At 31.3% G+C, this 14,306-nt stretch overlaps 1 protein-coding gene and 2 non-coding genes across 6 annotated transcripts in view; 1 reads left to right on the plus strand and 2 right to left on the minus strand.

Annotated features, from left to right (window-relative positions):
• LOC129915519 (aminopeptidase N) overlaps nt 1–14,306 on the minus strand; it is a 119,591-nt gene that overhangs the window by 1,201 nt on the left and 104,084 nt on the right. For all 4 annotated transcript variants that reach the window (XM_055995091.1, XM_055995094.1, XM_055995092.1 and 1 more), the window contains 7 exons: nt 10,374–10,721; nt 7,074–7,226; nt 6,687–7,004; nt 5,380–6,460; nt 5,139–5,326; nt 521–688; nt 35–178 (listed from right to left, as the gene is read on the minus strand). In XM_055995091.1, the coding sequence (XP_055851066.1) occupies nt 35–178; nt 521–688; nt 5,139–5,326; nt 5,380–6,460; nt 6,687–7,004; nt 7,074–7,226; nt 10,374–10,721 (2,400 nt within the window). The remainder of the gene's footprint in view (nt 1–34; nt 179–520; nt 689–5,138; nt 5,327–5,379; nt 6,461–6,686; nt 7,005–7,073; nt 7,227–10,373; nt 10,722–14,306) is intronic.
• On the plus strand, nt 347–418 carry Trnaq-uug (transfer RNA glutamine (anticodon UUG)). The gene has a single exon. It is a non-coding gene; the product is annotated as a tRNA-Gln (tRNA).
• On the minus strand, nt 802–874 carry Trnak-cuu (transfer RNA lysine (anticodon CUU)). The gene has a single exon. It is a non-coding gene; the product is annotated as a tRNA-Lys (tRNA).

Below are 14,306 nucleotides of genomic sequence, written 5' to 3' on the forward strand. Positions count from 1 at the left end.
TGTGTTTTAAGACCACTGTAGTTATTGAACTTACTATTCTGAGATCTCTTTAATATTCGTTGCAAGAAAATCAAATGCAATTTCGAATCCAATTGGATTTTGAGCTACAGCACTGAAGGCACGAGCTCCGTCTTGTTTAAGAATTCCAGAAGATGGATCGATAGTCATGTTGAGGTACCTTAAAATAAAAAAAAAAATTAAATTAATTTCATAAACAAATTTAATTAAAATCCATCCAGAGAAAATGAAATTCTTAATAAATTAATTTCATGAAATTACTAAAACTCTCATGCAATTTTATTTATTTCATTGAATATATACTAAATTAGACAATCAGATTCTCATCGGTTCTATGGTGTAATGGTTAGCACTCTGGACTTTGAATCCAGCGATCCGAGTTCAAATCTCGGTAGAACCTTGAGTTATTTTTTTGTATAATTTTTTTTTCTTAGAAACGATATGAAAACATATTGGGGGTTGTTTTTCTTTCGAAATAAGTACAAATTTGTATTTAACTTACTTTGATAACAACCATGGTTTTTGTGTACAACCAAGAGCTATCAGAATTTGTTCCTTCTCCGATGCACTGGTTGTCCGTTTGTATTGTTTGTAAGCGAAATACCATTCTTGATAGGAGCCTTCAGCAAGGGTTGTGCAGTAAATTATTTCTTTAAGATTTGGTTTGATCCTGGAAATAAATAAAAATATAATTATTTAATTGAAATTAAGGAAATTAGACTCGTTGAATGAGAAGGCACTTTACTACCAACAAAAAATTGAAGTAAATATAAAAAAGTAATTCGCCCAACGTGGGGCTCGAACCCACGACCCTGAGATTAAGAGTCTCATGCTCTACCGACTGAGCTAGCCGGGCAGTTGAACATAGTGTGGTCAAATGTTTATTATGAAATTATTGTACGTTAATGCATAGACATTCTGCCGTTTGTCTTAGTGTTTGTATTTCACTAGCCAACCCGTCCACACTTTGCTGTTGCTGATATAATAAATTTTGTTTGAAACCCTCATTGATAAAAAGAAACCCCCAACCAAACGTATAATATGTATTTCAGAGGTAAGCGATTTAGCATAAAGAACATAAGATTTTTAGTTTTATAGATTTTTGGTCACTTGTTGTGTGTTCACTGATTTAGTGAGAAAAACTAAGAACAGTGAGGTTACTACCCTCAGTTATTACTTTTTGGGACTTGCTATTTGGAGGATTTTCGAAGTCGACGTACACACGATTTTTCAACTTGAGAAACTACTATGAATTCCGTTCTTAGCTTTTATTTTTCTTACCTTATTCCAAAATCATATTATGTAGTTAATTGTTCAACTATATTGAGGTAGACTGCTTTTTTAAGTTCTTTAGCTTCAAAAGTATAACAAATTATCGGAAATGTGATACTCTACAACTTTTAAAATGAGGAAAATTTATATAACTATCATAAGGACTGAGAAAAATTAAAATAAAAAACGAAAAAAATAAAAAATAACATAATTTCAAAAAAATTGTTTTATTGGAAAAACAGTGTAGGTATGCATAGAAAAAGATATTTAGGTGTAGGTATTTGCTACAACTTTGGTAAAATAACTTATTCGGTCAAACCAAGATTGCGTGCCGAAAATCATGACTTAAGCTTTTCTAATACCCTTATTTTAAATTTGAAAAAATCAGCATTCTTATATTTCGTTCCACAAAATGCCTGATTTAATTTATTACAATCTTTCCTGTACTATAATTTCCAAAACATTAATTAATTGATCAGCCTCTAAACCTCCAGTAGAAAGTATATTTTCACTACCCTAAGGACCAGTTGTACAAATATTTGATCCGCGGATTAGCAACTTTTATCTTCTGAAATCAGTGGTAAGGTTCCCGTTTAGCACCCGTGCAAGGTCCACATATGTAAAAATAGCCAAATCCATGCTTGAACCGAAGTTGGCCCGCAGCTAATCCGCCGAAATCGGTGGGTTAGATTCCTGATCCGAGGCTGAACCACGTTTGTACAACTGGCCCTAAAGCGCATAAAAACTATTTTGACAATTAAAGAGCATAAAAGAGGTTTCGGTTTATTCTATACGCGATTTCATGTTTTAATTTCTCGACAACTTAAATAAAGTTTAAGATAAATTTGTAGATATTTTATAAGAACATACCTTACTTAAAAATAATTATAATTTTAATTATTTTATTTCGAAAAAATGGGATATTTTTGTTTGGATTTTTTAGTTTGTTAGACTTTTAAAATTGACATATCTCGCAGTTTTTGAACAATCACCATTTTTTCAATAAGGGTTCAAATTTGGTCAGTTCATCGAATTTTTGTATTGAAAGTTGCACTTACAGGGGCGTATACAGGTTTGCTTCTTGGGGGGGGGGTCATGCCAATTTTTTTTTTTTTTTTCAAAAGTTTTGATAGCAGGCATAAACCTGAAAATGGGCTTTTTGAATTATTTAACATTAAAATTTGTGCGTCTTGCATTTCGAATCGAAAAGTTCCGAATGCAGTTCTAAAAATATCCAAACAAAAACGGTATGAGATTCGTTTAAGTTTAGCGTTAAGCCTTAAAGCCTAGAACGCTGCTGATGTGAAACGAAATTTTTCGTCGGTCTCCACGAGGACAACGAAATGCTTGCGAAATCTGGACCGAAAAATACTCAAAAATTGCAAAACATAAATGAAAAAAAAGCAAACACGCATCGCAGAAAGACATGCAATGACAAAATGAACAACAAAAACAAACAAAAAAACTCAAAATGTGATTTTTCCACACACAATGAATGCCCCGGCAATTGTTTGTGTGCGAAAAAGAAGTTTAGACTTTTAATTCCGTTGCGCCGAACAGCGTACTACAAAACGAAAAGTTGAACGAAATTTTTGGTTTATCATTTCGTTGTTTCATTTTTGTATGGGATTTTTCATTTCTTATCAGCAGCGTACTAGGCTTTAATTTTGACCAATTGAGGCTATCCTCTCCTAAAAATAAAATGTACTGTACGAGTAGGTACTTCGATTGAATAATTTGCCTTAAAACAACTGTTCATTGTTTTCCGCTAGCCCAGAAAGTTAAAATAAAAATCGTTTTTACTTAATAACAGTTTTAACTTTTGAATTAAAAGTCTTCCTAACCTCAGGCAAACGAATCGCAAAGTTTTGTAAAAAAAATTGCATTTGAAAATATAATTTTTTTTAAATTTTGTTTTAAAATTGTATGGGAATTTAAAATACCTCTATTAAAATAGTAAAGACAAAAAAAATAATTTTGGCGATATTTTGGAATTCGTCCGTTTTCAGGTATTAATCAGCGGTTTACAATATAAAAAACATTCAGTTGTATTTATTAGATTAATAGACTATCAGAAGAATAAATGTCACTATAAAAAAAATGTATTCCTAGGAATAAGCTCTAACTTAGGTTTATCTAACTATTGAAAAAATTAGCCCTAAGTTACATTTAATAATAATATTTTAATTGCCTTAGATAAGGTTGCTTACATTGCTTCTATAATTGGCTGGCCATTGATGATTAACAAATCGATAGTTGTTTCAAAAAATGCAACAGATCTAGCAAATTTAGTATGTACAAAATACTGTTATATTCTGTAAGCAAACAAAATTCACCAAATTTTATCAGACGAATGTATTGAACTGGAACATTGCAAAAAACTAAAAAGATTTGAGAAATGATATCCTTCTTTAACGTTTTGCCGATGACGAATTTTATCAACAAAATAATCCTAATCCAGCATAGCGTTCGCTAAAAATATGACCACATCCCCAAAATATGGTAAAATAGTTTGTTTGAATACCAAAAATTTTTTTTACTTTTAATTTTCGTTCATGTTCTAAAACTTCAACATTTTGAAAATAATCTTACTCAAGAGATTTCAGTATCACATAACAAATTCTTTTTTAAGTTCTGAGTTCTTGGGGGGGGGTCATGACCCCGTAACCCCTTTCTTGTATACGCCGTTGTGCACTTATCGAGTCAATTTTTGTAGAAGAGTTGCAATTACTGTGTCAACAATGATAAAAAATGAGGTGTTGCGAAAATCGAGAAGTTGCGTGAATCGAGAGTGGCTTTAATCGAGAATGAACTGTAATTGATTGTATATTGCCCGTAACGATGGAATGTCATTTTTATAATAATTCTAACATTACTTAACAGGTCGTTTTGGAAATTTTTTCACAGAAAGCTTGATTCTAAACACGATTTTTCCCCAACATATTTTAATGAATTTTTGTCAATCACCTTCTGAGTTCGCTAATATTATATTTGTTCCACCTAAAATACATACAAAAGTCAAAGGAGAATGGGCATTTTGGAAGTTGATCGGCCATTAATAAAATTGGTATCAAATGAAAGGACTATAACTTAGGAAAAACTTTTACAATGGATGCTTCGCAGTATTGCGTTAAGAATGTAAGAAAATGCAGTATTAATATCGTTAATGCATTATTCAATGTATGAACGACAAATTTGTTTATATTTTTATTTGGAACATAAAATAGGATGCTCTGTCATTTTTCCTGAGTCTGGAGTCATTACTCTTGAAAATCCGACCAATAGAACTCATAATATAAGATTTTTAAGATAACCACTTCAAGATTTTGTTCGAAAGTTTTCAAACAATTCAAACTAACAAAAAATTGAATAACGAAGCTCCCAAAATAGTCTTGAAACTGTTGTTTTAAAATGCTTATAGTTTGGGTTCTAGTGGTTGGATATTCAAGATAAAGGTCTTCAGATTTAGGGAAAATGAGAGAGTATCTTATTTTGCACTTAAAATACACACATAAGATACAACTTTGAGACAATCTGCATAAAGTGTTATATGCAAAAATGCGTCACAAGGATAAAACTTCTCCACAATATATGTAAACCTTAATTACATCAAAAAATAACAAATTCATTCCTGGCCGCGCAACGTACACATTACATACAAACTTGCCCATTCTCCTTTTAAAAAGATTTTCTTAAAAGATTTTGCTAAAGCAATTAACCCCAATTTACGTTATAATTCCTTAATTTCTTGGACTAAACTCGTTTCGATTTTCAAAAGACATTTATTTTTTTAAGGTTTTTTTTCTTGGTTCTAAAATATTAAGAAAATCATCATTCAAAAAACTTACATATTTGTTTTATTCGTCATCCATTCCCTATATTTCAATTGAGCAGCAGTTGTACATCTGTCATAATTGAATTTGCATGCCATTCGTGCAACTCTCGCCCGATGCATTAATTGTGTATGTGTAGCATCACTGGGTTCATTCAATCCATAATGATCAAAAGCTGGACGCACAATGAATCTCATAAAAGCCTATAAATCATATTAATTAGAAATCGAATGGATATCTAATCAAAAATTCTTACCCTAAAAGTCTCATAAGCCGGTTCCCTATGCAACATAAATATCATATAATTCAAGCCGTGCTGTGATGAAGCCCACAACAATTCATCCTCAACCGCTGTATACATCTCCAATAAAAATGTCAACGGTATGTCATAAGTCAAATACTCAGCTTGTGCCAAATGAAATGAATCATCCAACAGCTGTGCCCTTGTAATACTCGGCAAAGTACTGAATTTCTTCTTCAACACAATCCACGACTCGTAATCATAATTCACCCGATAATACCCTTGACGATTTAAATTCAGATAGACGACAATGTCAGAACTGTTCGAATCACTGAATACATCGTCGATCACGATCTCTTTGTCATCGGGAAGCATGTAATGTGTTGGGATGTCATCACCCTTCTTTGATTCGTCGGTCTCAAATGTTATCGGAATGTACCAGCGAGTGTCATCGGTGTCATTTTTCTGCGGCAACATATACCGTTGCTGAGTGATGACTAGTTTTGTCTCATTTCGTTTCACTGTCACTACAGGATATCCCGCCTGACTGATCCACGTATTCATGATGTCCTTGATGTGGATATCAAGTGGCAGAGTGCGTTTGGCATGAGCTTGAAATGTCATGAAGCTCCACAAGTCGTTACGATTGGCATTCTTGTACTGAAAGGTTTTCAGAAATTCTCTGGTAGCATCCCGGAAGGCATCATGGCCGACGATAGAGTTCAACATACGCAGGAGAATTGTGCTTTTGGAGTAGGAAATGGGATCGAAGATGCGACGAATGTCATTAATCGATTCGACATCGAAGGTTATCGGATGTGAGCTGTTATCGGAGTCTTTGTCCATAGATTGTTGGAACTCGAAGACTGTGAAAGTGTCCATGATTTTCCATTCGGAGTGGATAGAATCGGTGGCAATGTAGCTCATGTAAGTGGCAAAGCCTTCCTTAAGCCACAAGTCATCCCACCATTTTGGAGTGACCAAGTTACCAAACCATTGATGAGCCAATTCGTGAGAGATAATACTTGCCACATATTCAGTGTGTTCTGCTGACGAAGTCTTCTCTTGATCTTCTGGGACCAAAAGTGATGAATCTCTGCAAGACACAAATAAAATTTGATTAGATTCTTACCATAATCAGTTTTGACATTTTATGTCTTAATTGACTTTTGGAGATGCACTCTTTCCCAACCCTCATGTTATTAAATGTCACTTAACAAGCAGTAATAATTACCACAAGTCAATGTGACCCTTTCAAACTTTTGAGGGTGTCGGTGCAATGTCAAATAATGAGGGTTATCAATTTATGGTTTCTGTCTTACCTAAATGTAATTAGACCCCAATTTTCCATAGCACCAAATCCAAAATCTGGCACCGAGACCATGTCAATTTTAGGAAGTTTATATTCAATGCCAAAATAAGACTCAAAGAAGGGTAGAATCTTGCGAGTAACATCGTAGGCGTACGTTGTCATGTCAGTGCCTTCGGAACGGGTATAGAATTCAATTTGAGTTTTTGCACTTCGATCGGAGTTAGAGTAATTGGCTTTAACTAGATTTGACACGATAAATGCAACTAAGTAGGTTGGCATTTTGGGAGTGATTTCGAAATCTTCTTTAACATATCCGGGACGGTATTTTCTAGAATTAAATTAAATTGGATTTGAAGAAGAAGTCCTTTTTGAGGAAAGGTTATATTATAGAACTTACGTGATACGTTTGGAAGGCATATTAGAAAGAGCTGTTGTTTTAGATTGCTCGTGAATGATGCTTATTGAGAAGTTGGCTTTTTTATCGGGACGATCGAAGCATGGGAAACCTCGGCGTGCATCGATTGGGGAGAATTGGGTACTTATCATCCATCTAGAAAAAAAAAAAACAAATAAATAAATACAGTTCATGGATAGTTTTTTTTCATAGGTATTGAATTTTCTAATAAACAAATAGACAGTTTTAATGATAATACAATTTGAGCTTAAGCTATGGCTTTTGGTCAAATCGAGATAGAGTTTTATCGACATAAGGAAAACTAAATTTAGAAAAAGATTTCGTAAAACTACATGAAAAAATTGAATCTCTCATTGGTTTTCGAGTTATTTAGTTTTCCGTTAAAGAAAGTCTAGTGTTAGCGGAAAAAACCTGAATGATTAAAAATAATAGTTTTGATTAGCAATTTGTAGCTTTAAAGCCTGAACTACATCAAAACACAAAGTAAAAAAAGTACGAAAAAATAAACATTTATCTATTTAATCTTTTTGCTGCAGTCGGTTTCATTAAAAACGGTAAAAAAATTTGAGTTAGAGGAAAATTTGACCTAAATTAAGTACGACTTATATGGAATCGACTGTATTTGAAATTTCAATTGTTTGTCAAAAGAGCTTTTTTTCGCAAAATGACAGGAACTATGTAATCGAAGAACTACCTTATGGAAAGGATATAAAATATTTTGACTTTGTGTTTTGATGTAGCTCAGGCTTTAAAACTGTATAAACTTTGTTTTATTAGCAACAACAGTTTTTTTTTTTGTTATTCAAAATACTCGTAAGACTGAAGTTAGCGGAATAACATAAGAATAGTAAATTTTTTTGCTGTCCAAAATTGAAGCTTATTAAATGTAATTTTATGCACTTGTTGATGCCTATGATTTTGGAAACTTTTCAATTTCTGGAATGATGCAATACCTTATGACAAAGTGTCTGGAAGGTGGAGGCTTGATTTGAACCTAGAACTTCTGTTATGATAGTCTATATGAGATATGACTAAGCTACACCACGGGTTGCACAAAAAATGCAAAATCCTCAGTCGCTTAAAATCCTAAAAACTACCTAGTGGTTTTATCGATATTTTTTATAAATCGTTTAATTCTTCAATAAAACATATTAAAATAGCCATTTCGGTCGTTTTTTGAAAATCATGTACAAAATACAAAAAAAAAATTCTCAAAGAGCTCTCAGTAAAAATTTTAAAATAGTCAAGAAATACACTGATTTTGTCAACATTTTCTACATTTTATGTATCAGAAATAAACGCGGGGACATAAGTCCCGAATTTTTTTTCGGGACTAATGTCCAACTTTACTGGGTCTAAGTCCCGAATCCAATTCGGGAATTATGTCCCACCTTCCTGAGACTTATGTCCAACGTATTTTTTTCTTGCATAAATATATCTTTAGAGACTATTAGAGACTACAGCTGACGAAATAATAGAATCGATATTGTTCTCACGATTTTTTTTTTTCGTAGAACCAACTCCAATGTCAGGTACGGTTACAAGCTGTTGAAAACAAGAGCAAAGTTTGCAAAATTTATTGGTTATTCGAAATTGCATCGTGGCAAAATATAAACAAATGTATAAAGTAAAAGTTTAATAATTGAAATTTGTGATAACCGATATGAGTTCTTACCAAGGTGAAGCGGGAAAAATTTCTCAGATTCGAATATCTTTAATTTTGTTTAGTTTTGTTTAATGGCGTTTGAGTTGTGCAAATTAAGGAGATTCGAATCTGTGAAATTTTTTTCCCCTTCACCCTGGTAAGAACTCATATCGGTTATCACAAATTTCAATTATTAAAATATCACTTTATACATTTGTTTATATTTGAAGTTTGAGTTCTACTTTTTTTCGTTGGCAAACTGAAGTAAGACAAATTTTACATAAAAAAGTTGGAATGATATAAAAATCATAATGGTATTATTTCGCTTTAATAAACCGAAACGAGGCATATTTGTTTTTTTTTTTTCTGAAAATAAATTGACGTGAAAGAGAAATAAAGCCAAATGTTGAAAAATGGCTTTATTTCTCTTTTGAAAATTAAAATTATGCCAATTCTCGAAAGACTTTCTTATTTCACTTGTGCGATCCATGAGACTATAAAATAAAAAAAGAGTGATGAGATATGAAAGTTACATTCACTTTGTGTTAACTCAAAGGTAAAGTTTGAAAAATTAAAATGAAATATTTAAAAGACATATCACGCTGTTGTAAAGTTATATCATATTCATATCTTTTGTCTTCAGACACTATCTTTGGAACTTTATGAATAAGAATACACACACACAGGTAAACGAAATAAGATCTAAGAATAAAAACACAAATTTATTCATTAATTTTATTCTGGTATTCTCAAATGTTTATTTCAATTACCTTACGCACTTTTTTCGTGTGTTTTTGCTAAGTGACAGTGTTGTTTCTTAACTGGTCGATCGTATGGAAAAAAAGTGTCCTAACATTTTTTTTAGCTTAGCTACCTATATTTAAATCTATAAGAAAATACTTTGATAGCTTGAGTAGTTAAATGCAAAGCAAAAAACTGTTATTTTTGACTTTCTATTATTTTGGTTTTTAATTCATATTTCAAAAACGTTCGATGTCATAAAAATAAAATACATATAAATATATATTTATTTGTAAGAAATTAGATCATGTTAAAACTTTGCAAACAAGTATTTAGAGGAACATTGACGGTTTATGAGCTATACGCAAAAAACTGATATTTACGAAGTTTTTTTTTTTTTAATTGCGATATTTTCTAAAAGATCACTCGGAGGATGAAAAGTGAAGAATTTTTACTGTAGAGTATTTTTATATGTTAATATTTTCCATAGAATACTTTTCATCGTTTGAAAGTTATTTGCGAAAAATCGATATTTTCGACACATAAAACTATACAAAATGGGGTTAATATATTCTCAGAATAGAAACGCAGGTTATGTGTGCAATAAACTTTCATAATTTTCACCCATTTTCACCTTTTTGTATTGACGTTGCCTTTATTTTTGAGAATCTAGCTTTTTTTGTTCACTCTGGTGTATACGTACTTTTTTGTTTTCTATTTTTTTTCTGTTTCAAAAAACAATAACATCAAAACATTTTTAAACACTGTAGTAACAAACTCTAAAATCATCAAAAACAACAATTTTAAACTCATACCCAAGTCAAAATATAATTTTATGACAATACACATGTTTCTGACTCTATTTAAAAAAAAACTGTAGTGTAGTAAGAACTTACTCTGTTTCCAATGTTTCCGAATTGATATAACTTGTCTTATAAATTCCCTGCAATGTACTTGTTATTTCACTAACAAAATCCAAATAGACAACCAATTTTAAATTCTTCTCTGCTTCCACATCTTTTTGAACTTTAATGACAAATGTTGTATTATTTTCTCCATAATCACTCTCGAAATCCAAGTCATTGTCATCTGGTAGACTTCGTACAACTCGTGCCTCGAGAATTGTTATATTATTGACATCAAAAACTATGGGCTGCAAACCTTTTACACTGTAGTCACGTGATATTAAAACTGACACAGTTCCATTACTTGTGGAAGTACTTAAATTTGGCTCAATAAGAATTCTGAAATGAAAAAAAAAAAAAATGTTTATTGAAAATCATCTGTTATTGTGCAATGCCCTCTTTAAACAAAAAAAAATCCAATTTATCTTACTGTGAAGAAAAATAAATAAATACAAGAAAACTTTGATCGACATTTCCATACAATTTCCCTAAACAAAATAACATTCAATACTCTTCTCTACTGCATTTTCCAGTGCTTTAAAAGTGTATGAAGTTTAAGTAACTTGCTACCTCAAAATTCAAATGAAAAACAAAAAATTATATACATTCATCCATCGCCCACCCATCATGCCTTGAAAGTATTGTGCAGTATAACATCACTTTTTCTGTTTATTTTATGAGTATCTTTTTCATTCTTTTCGTGTTTACATTTTCCACAAATCTAATTTTGTTCATAATAATTTTTAAAATAGAACAATTCTTCTCAACGTTTGCATTTTGATTTTAATTTTTGTTTATTTAGTTTATTTAGTAATTCAGGTATTGGCTGACCAAGAAAAAAATACAAGTTTTTTGTTTAAGTGAATTTGCATTCAACTTTTTTGATTATTTTAAAACAATGATTAATTATGCGTATAACCTTTATTCTCTATAAACTAGATCTAGTTTAAAGATGCATTATTTACACAACACATTTTGATCAAGAAAAAAAAAAAAAAAAAACAGTAAAATACGTAAACCAGTTACGCTGAGAATAAAGAGAACTTTTAAGTTGGCAACAACAATATTTCCCACGTTTATTTTACTGAGGTGTGAGATACTAACTTATTTGCGTTCGTCACCCGCTTATGAAGTCACGATGTTCCTCTACTGTATCGTCACTATAGAGGGCCGATTCTATACATGACCACTGACCAGTTAGACGTGACTTTTGTTCTTTACTGTAGAGGTAACACGTTCGTTTCTGCATATAAATTATTACTCAACGTTAACGCAGGCGAAAGCGATATTGACCCGAAGTCGTTTCAAGGAAGTTTTTCCAACTTATTTGCCTATTTGTCTAGTAAAAATTGTCATTGAGAAAACATATCTCTCAAATTACATTACCCATTTCACATCTTATATTGCATAAAAGTTTTCTGAAAGCAAACGGACAAGAGCGTGGGTTTTTTTTTTAATATTTTACTATCACGGTTTTTTGTTTAATGTGAATTCCACTCCCAGTTTTAAGAATTGACAATAGAAGAGCATCGTTTATAAAATTAACTTAAACTCGGTCAATTTAGTACTAACGCTTGTAAATACTCCCTTTCGTTTCTGTTTCTGCACAAATTTTTTCTATGGTCCAGCTGTAATACATTAAAAAATGTTCTGAAATGATAATACATTAAAAAATGATCTTACTTCCTAGCATGTGACAATAGCCCTGTTTTATTTTACAACAGCTACTGCTACTCATTTTTTGTTTTGTTCATAAAATAAAAACAAATTACACTTGCAAGTATTTGTTTTGTTTTTATTTTTCGAATAAAATATTTAGAAAAAGGCCAAAAAGCTATTTTCTTAACAAAAAGTGATAGAAACAAGATTGATATTGACGTTTAAAAGTCGAAACCATGAAATTCGATGTTTGAGAATTATTTCACCAAAAATCAGCATAATTACCGTCATCTCGTCACCTTATACGTTTTGTAGTACAAAATAAATGTATTGAAACTGCATACTTTGTTTATCCAAAATCTGTATTAAGCGACTAAAATGTTTTTTTTTTTAATCTTCAAACATTGCAAATACTTTAGTAAGTATCGTCAGTTTCCAAGTGATGATGGTCACACTTGTTCTTTTTTTTTTGGCACCGTTTGTTTTTAAATAAATTACTAAAATGTTTTAAATTCTTTTTCAAATCATTCTTCATAAATAATTTTTATATGAATTGTGTTGACCCAGATAAACTATCCAAACACTCTTCTTCAGTTTCCATTGTTACGGGTGTGACAATTTAACTAATAAGTTATTTAACATGAACAAGTATTAAGAATTGAAAACATAATTTACTTAATTTCAATATCCAATTTAAGGGGTAATAACACCTTGTAAACCACGAAATCGAGAGTCATTTTCATTAGCGTATAAAACAAAGAAGAAATATTATTTTCTTTTGGTGTTTGTTTAGTTTAATTAAGTATATTAATAGGTAACAGAATAGGCTAAAGTTAAATTTTGTAATGATGTGAAATTTTTTAAATGGCGGTGTAGTTCAGGATGATAGTAAAATCCTGTGCTCCCATCGGGCGACCAACTTACTCCTACAGTTTTTAACCGATTGGGCTGAAATTTTGTGTGGAACTTAAAAGTACTATTCTCTAGTGAAATATTAAAATTTAACAACTTTATAGTCTTTTTTTCAACGAATTTTGTTTTTGGAATGAAATAATTTTTTCAAACTAATGCCATTTCTTTAAAAACTAATATTTCAAAAAAATCCTACGTACTTCACTAGAGAATAGTATTTTTAAGCTCCACACAAAATTTCAGCCCAATCGGTTAAAAACTGTAGGAGTTAGTTGGTCGCCCGATGGGAGCACAGGATTTTACTATCATCCTGAACTACACCGCCATTTAAAAAATTCCACATCATTACAAAATTTAACATTAGCCTATTCTGTTACCTATTAATATACTTAATTAAACTAAACAAACACCAAAAGAAAATAATATTTCTTCTTTGTTTTATACGCCGATGAAAATGACGCTCGATTTCATGGTTTACAATATGTTATTACCCCTTAAATGTGTGTTACGGGTGTGACTTTTCAACGCAAGTAATTTTCAAATAATAATAGTCCAGTGCATTTATAGTTTTACCCAGCAGTTTGTACCACCCCCAAATTTTGCTCATTCGATGATAAGGTACTGATTTTTTGCACTCGTGAAATTCACGATCATCATCTTGAATTTTAGTTTTTATTAAACTTCTCAACTCTCTTCATCCTAGGTAAAAGTTGGTTATGTAAAAAACGTAGACAATTAAATTTCGCGTCTCTTATGTAAAGAACAATTTTTCGATATTCTGAATATTAAAAAAGTTACAAGCCAAAAAAGTAAAAAAAAAAAAAACGAAAAAAAGAAAATTTTTAATTTTTGTGCACTTTTTTTATCAAAATTATGAAAAAAACCTTCATAGAAAAGATTGTTCACCTTAAAAATATCTATCTCTTTCAATTATCGTATCGAACTAAAACTTTGTATGTATTGTATATGTAGTTCGGGTGAAAACACAATATTTTGGTGGTCCGGACCCTGGGGAAAGAATTGGGGGGGGGTGAAAACACCGCAAATCAAGAGAAAATTCAAGACGTGCTATTTTTTTTATTTTTTTTATCTTTTCATTTGGAAAAAAGGGGTATTTTTAACAAATAACATAACAGAATCAAAATTTAATTGTCTACGTTTTTTGTACATGTAACCAACTTTTACATACATAGGATGAACAGAAGTCGAGATACTTAATAAAAACTAAAATCCGGCCACGGGTGCGAAAAATCAGGGTTACGATATTCACCCGTGAAATGGAATGGCAAAAAAAATTTGGGGGTGGTACAAACTGCTGGGTATATCAAAATCATATAAATAAATTCCTCAAAA

This window comes from Episyrphus balteatus, chromosome 3, assembly GCF_945859705.1.
Source record: "Episyrphus balteatus chromosome 3, idEpiBalt1.1, whole genome shotgun sequence".
Classification (NCBI taxonomy): domain Eukaryota; kingdom Metazoa; phylum Arthropoda; class Insecta; order Diptera; family Syrphidae; genus Episyrphus; species Episyrphus balteatus.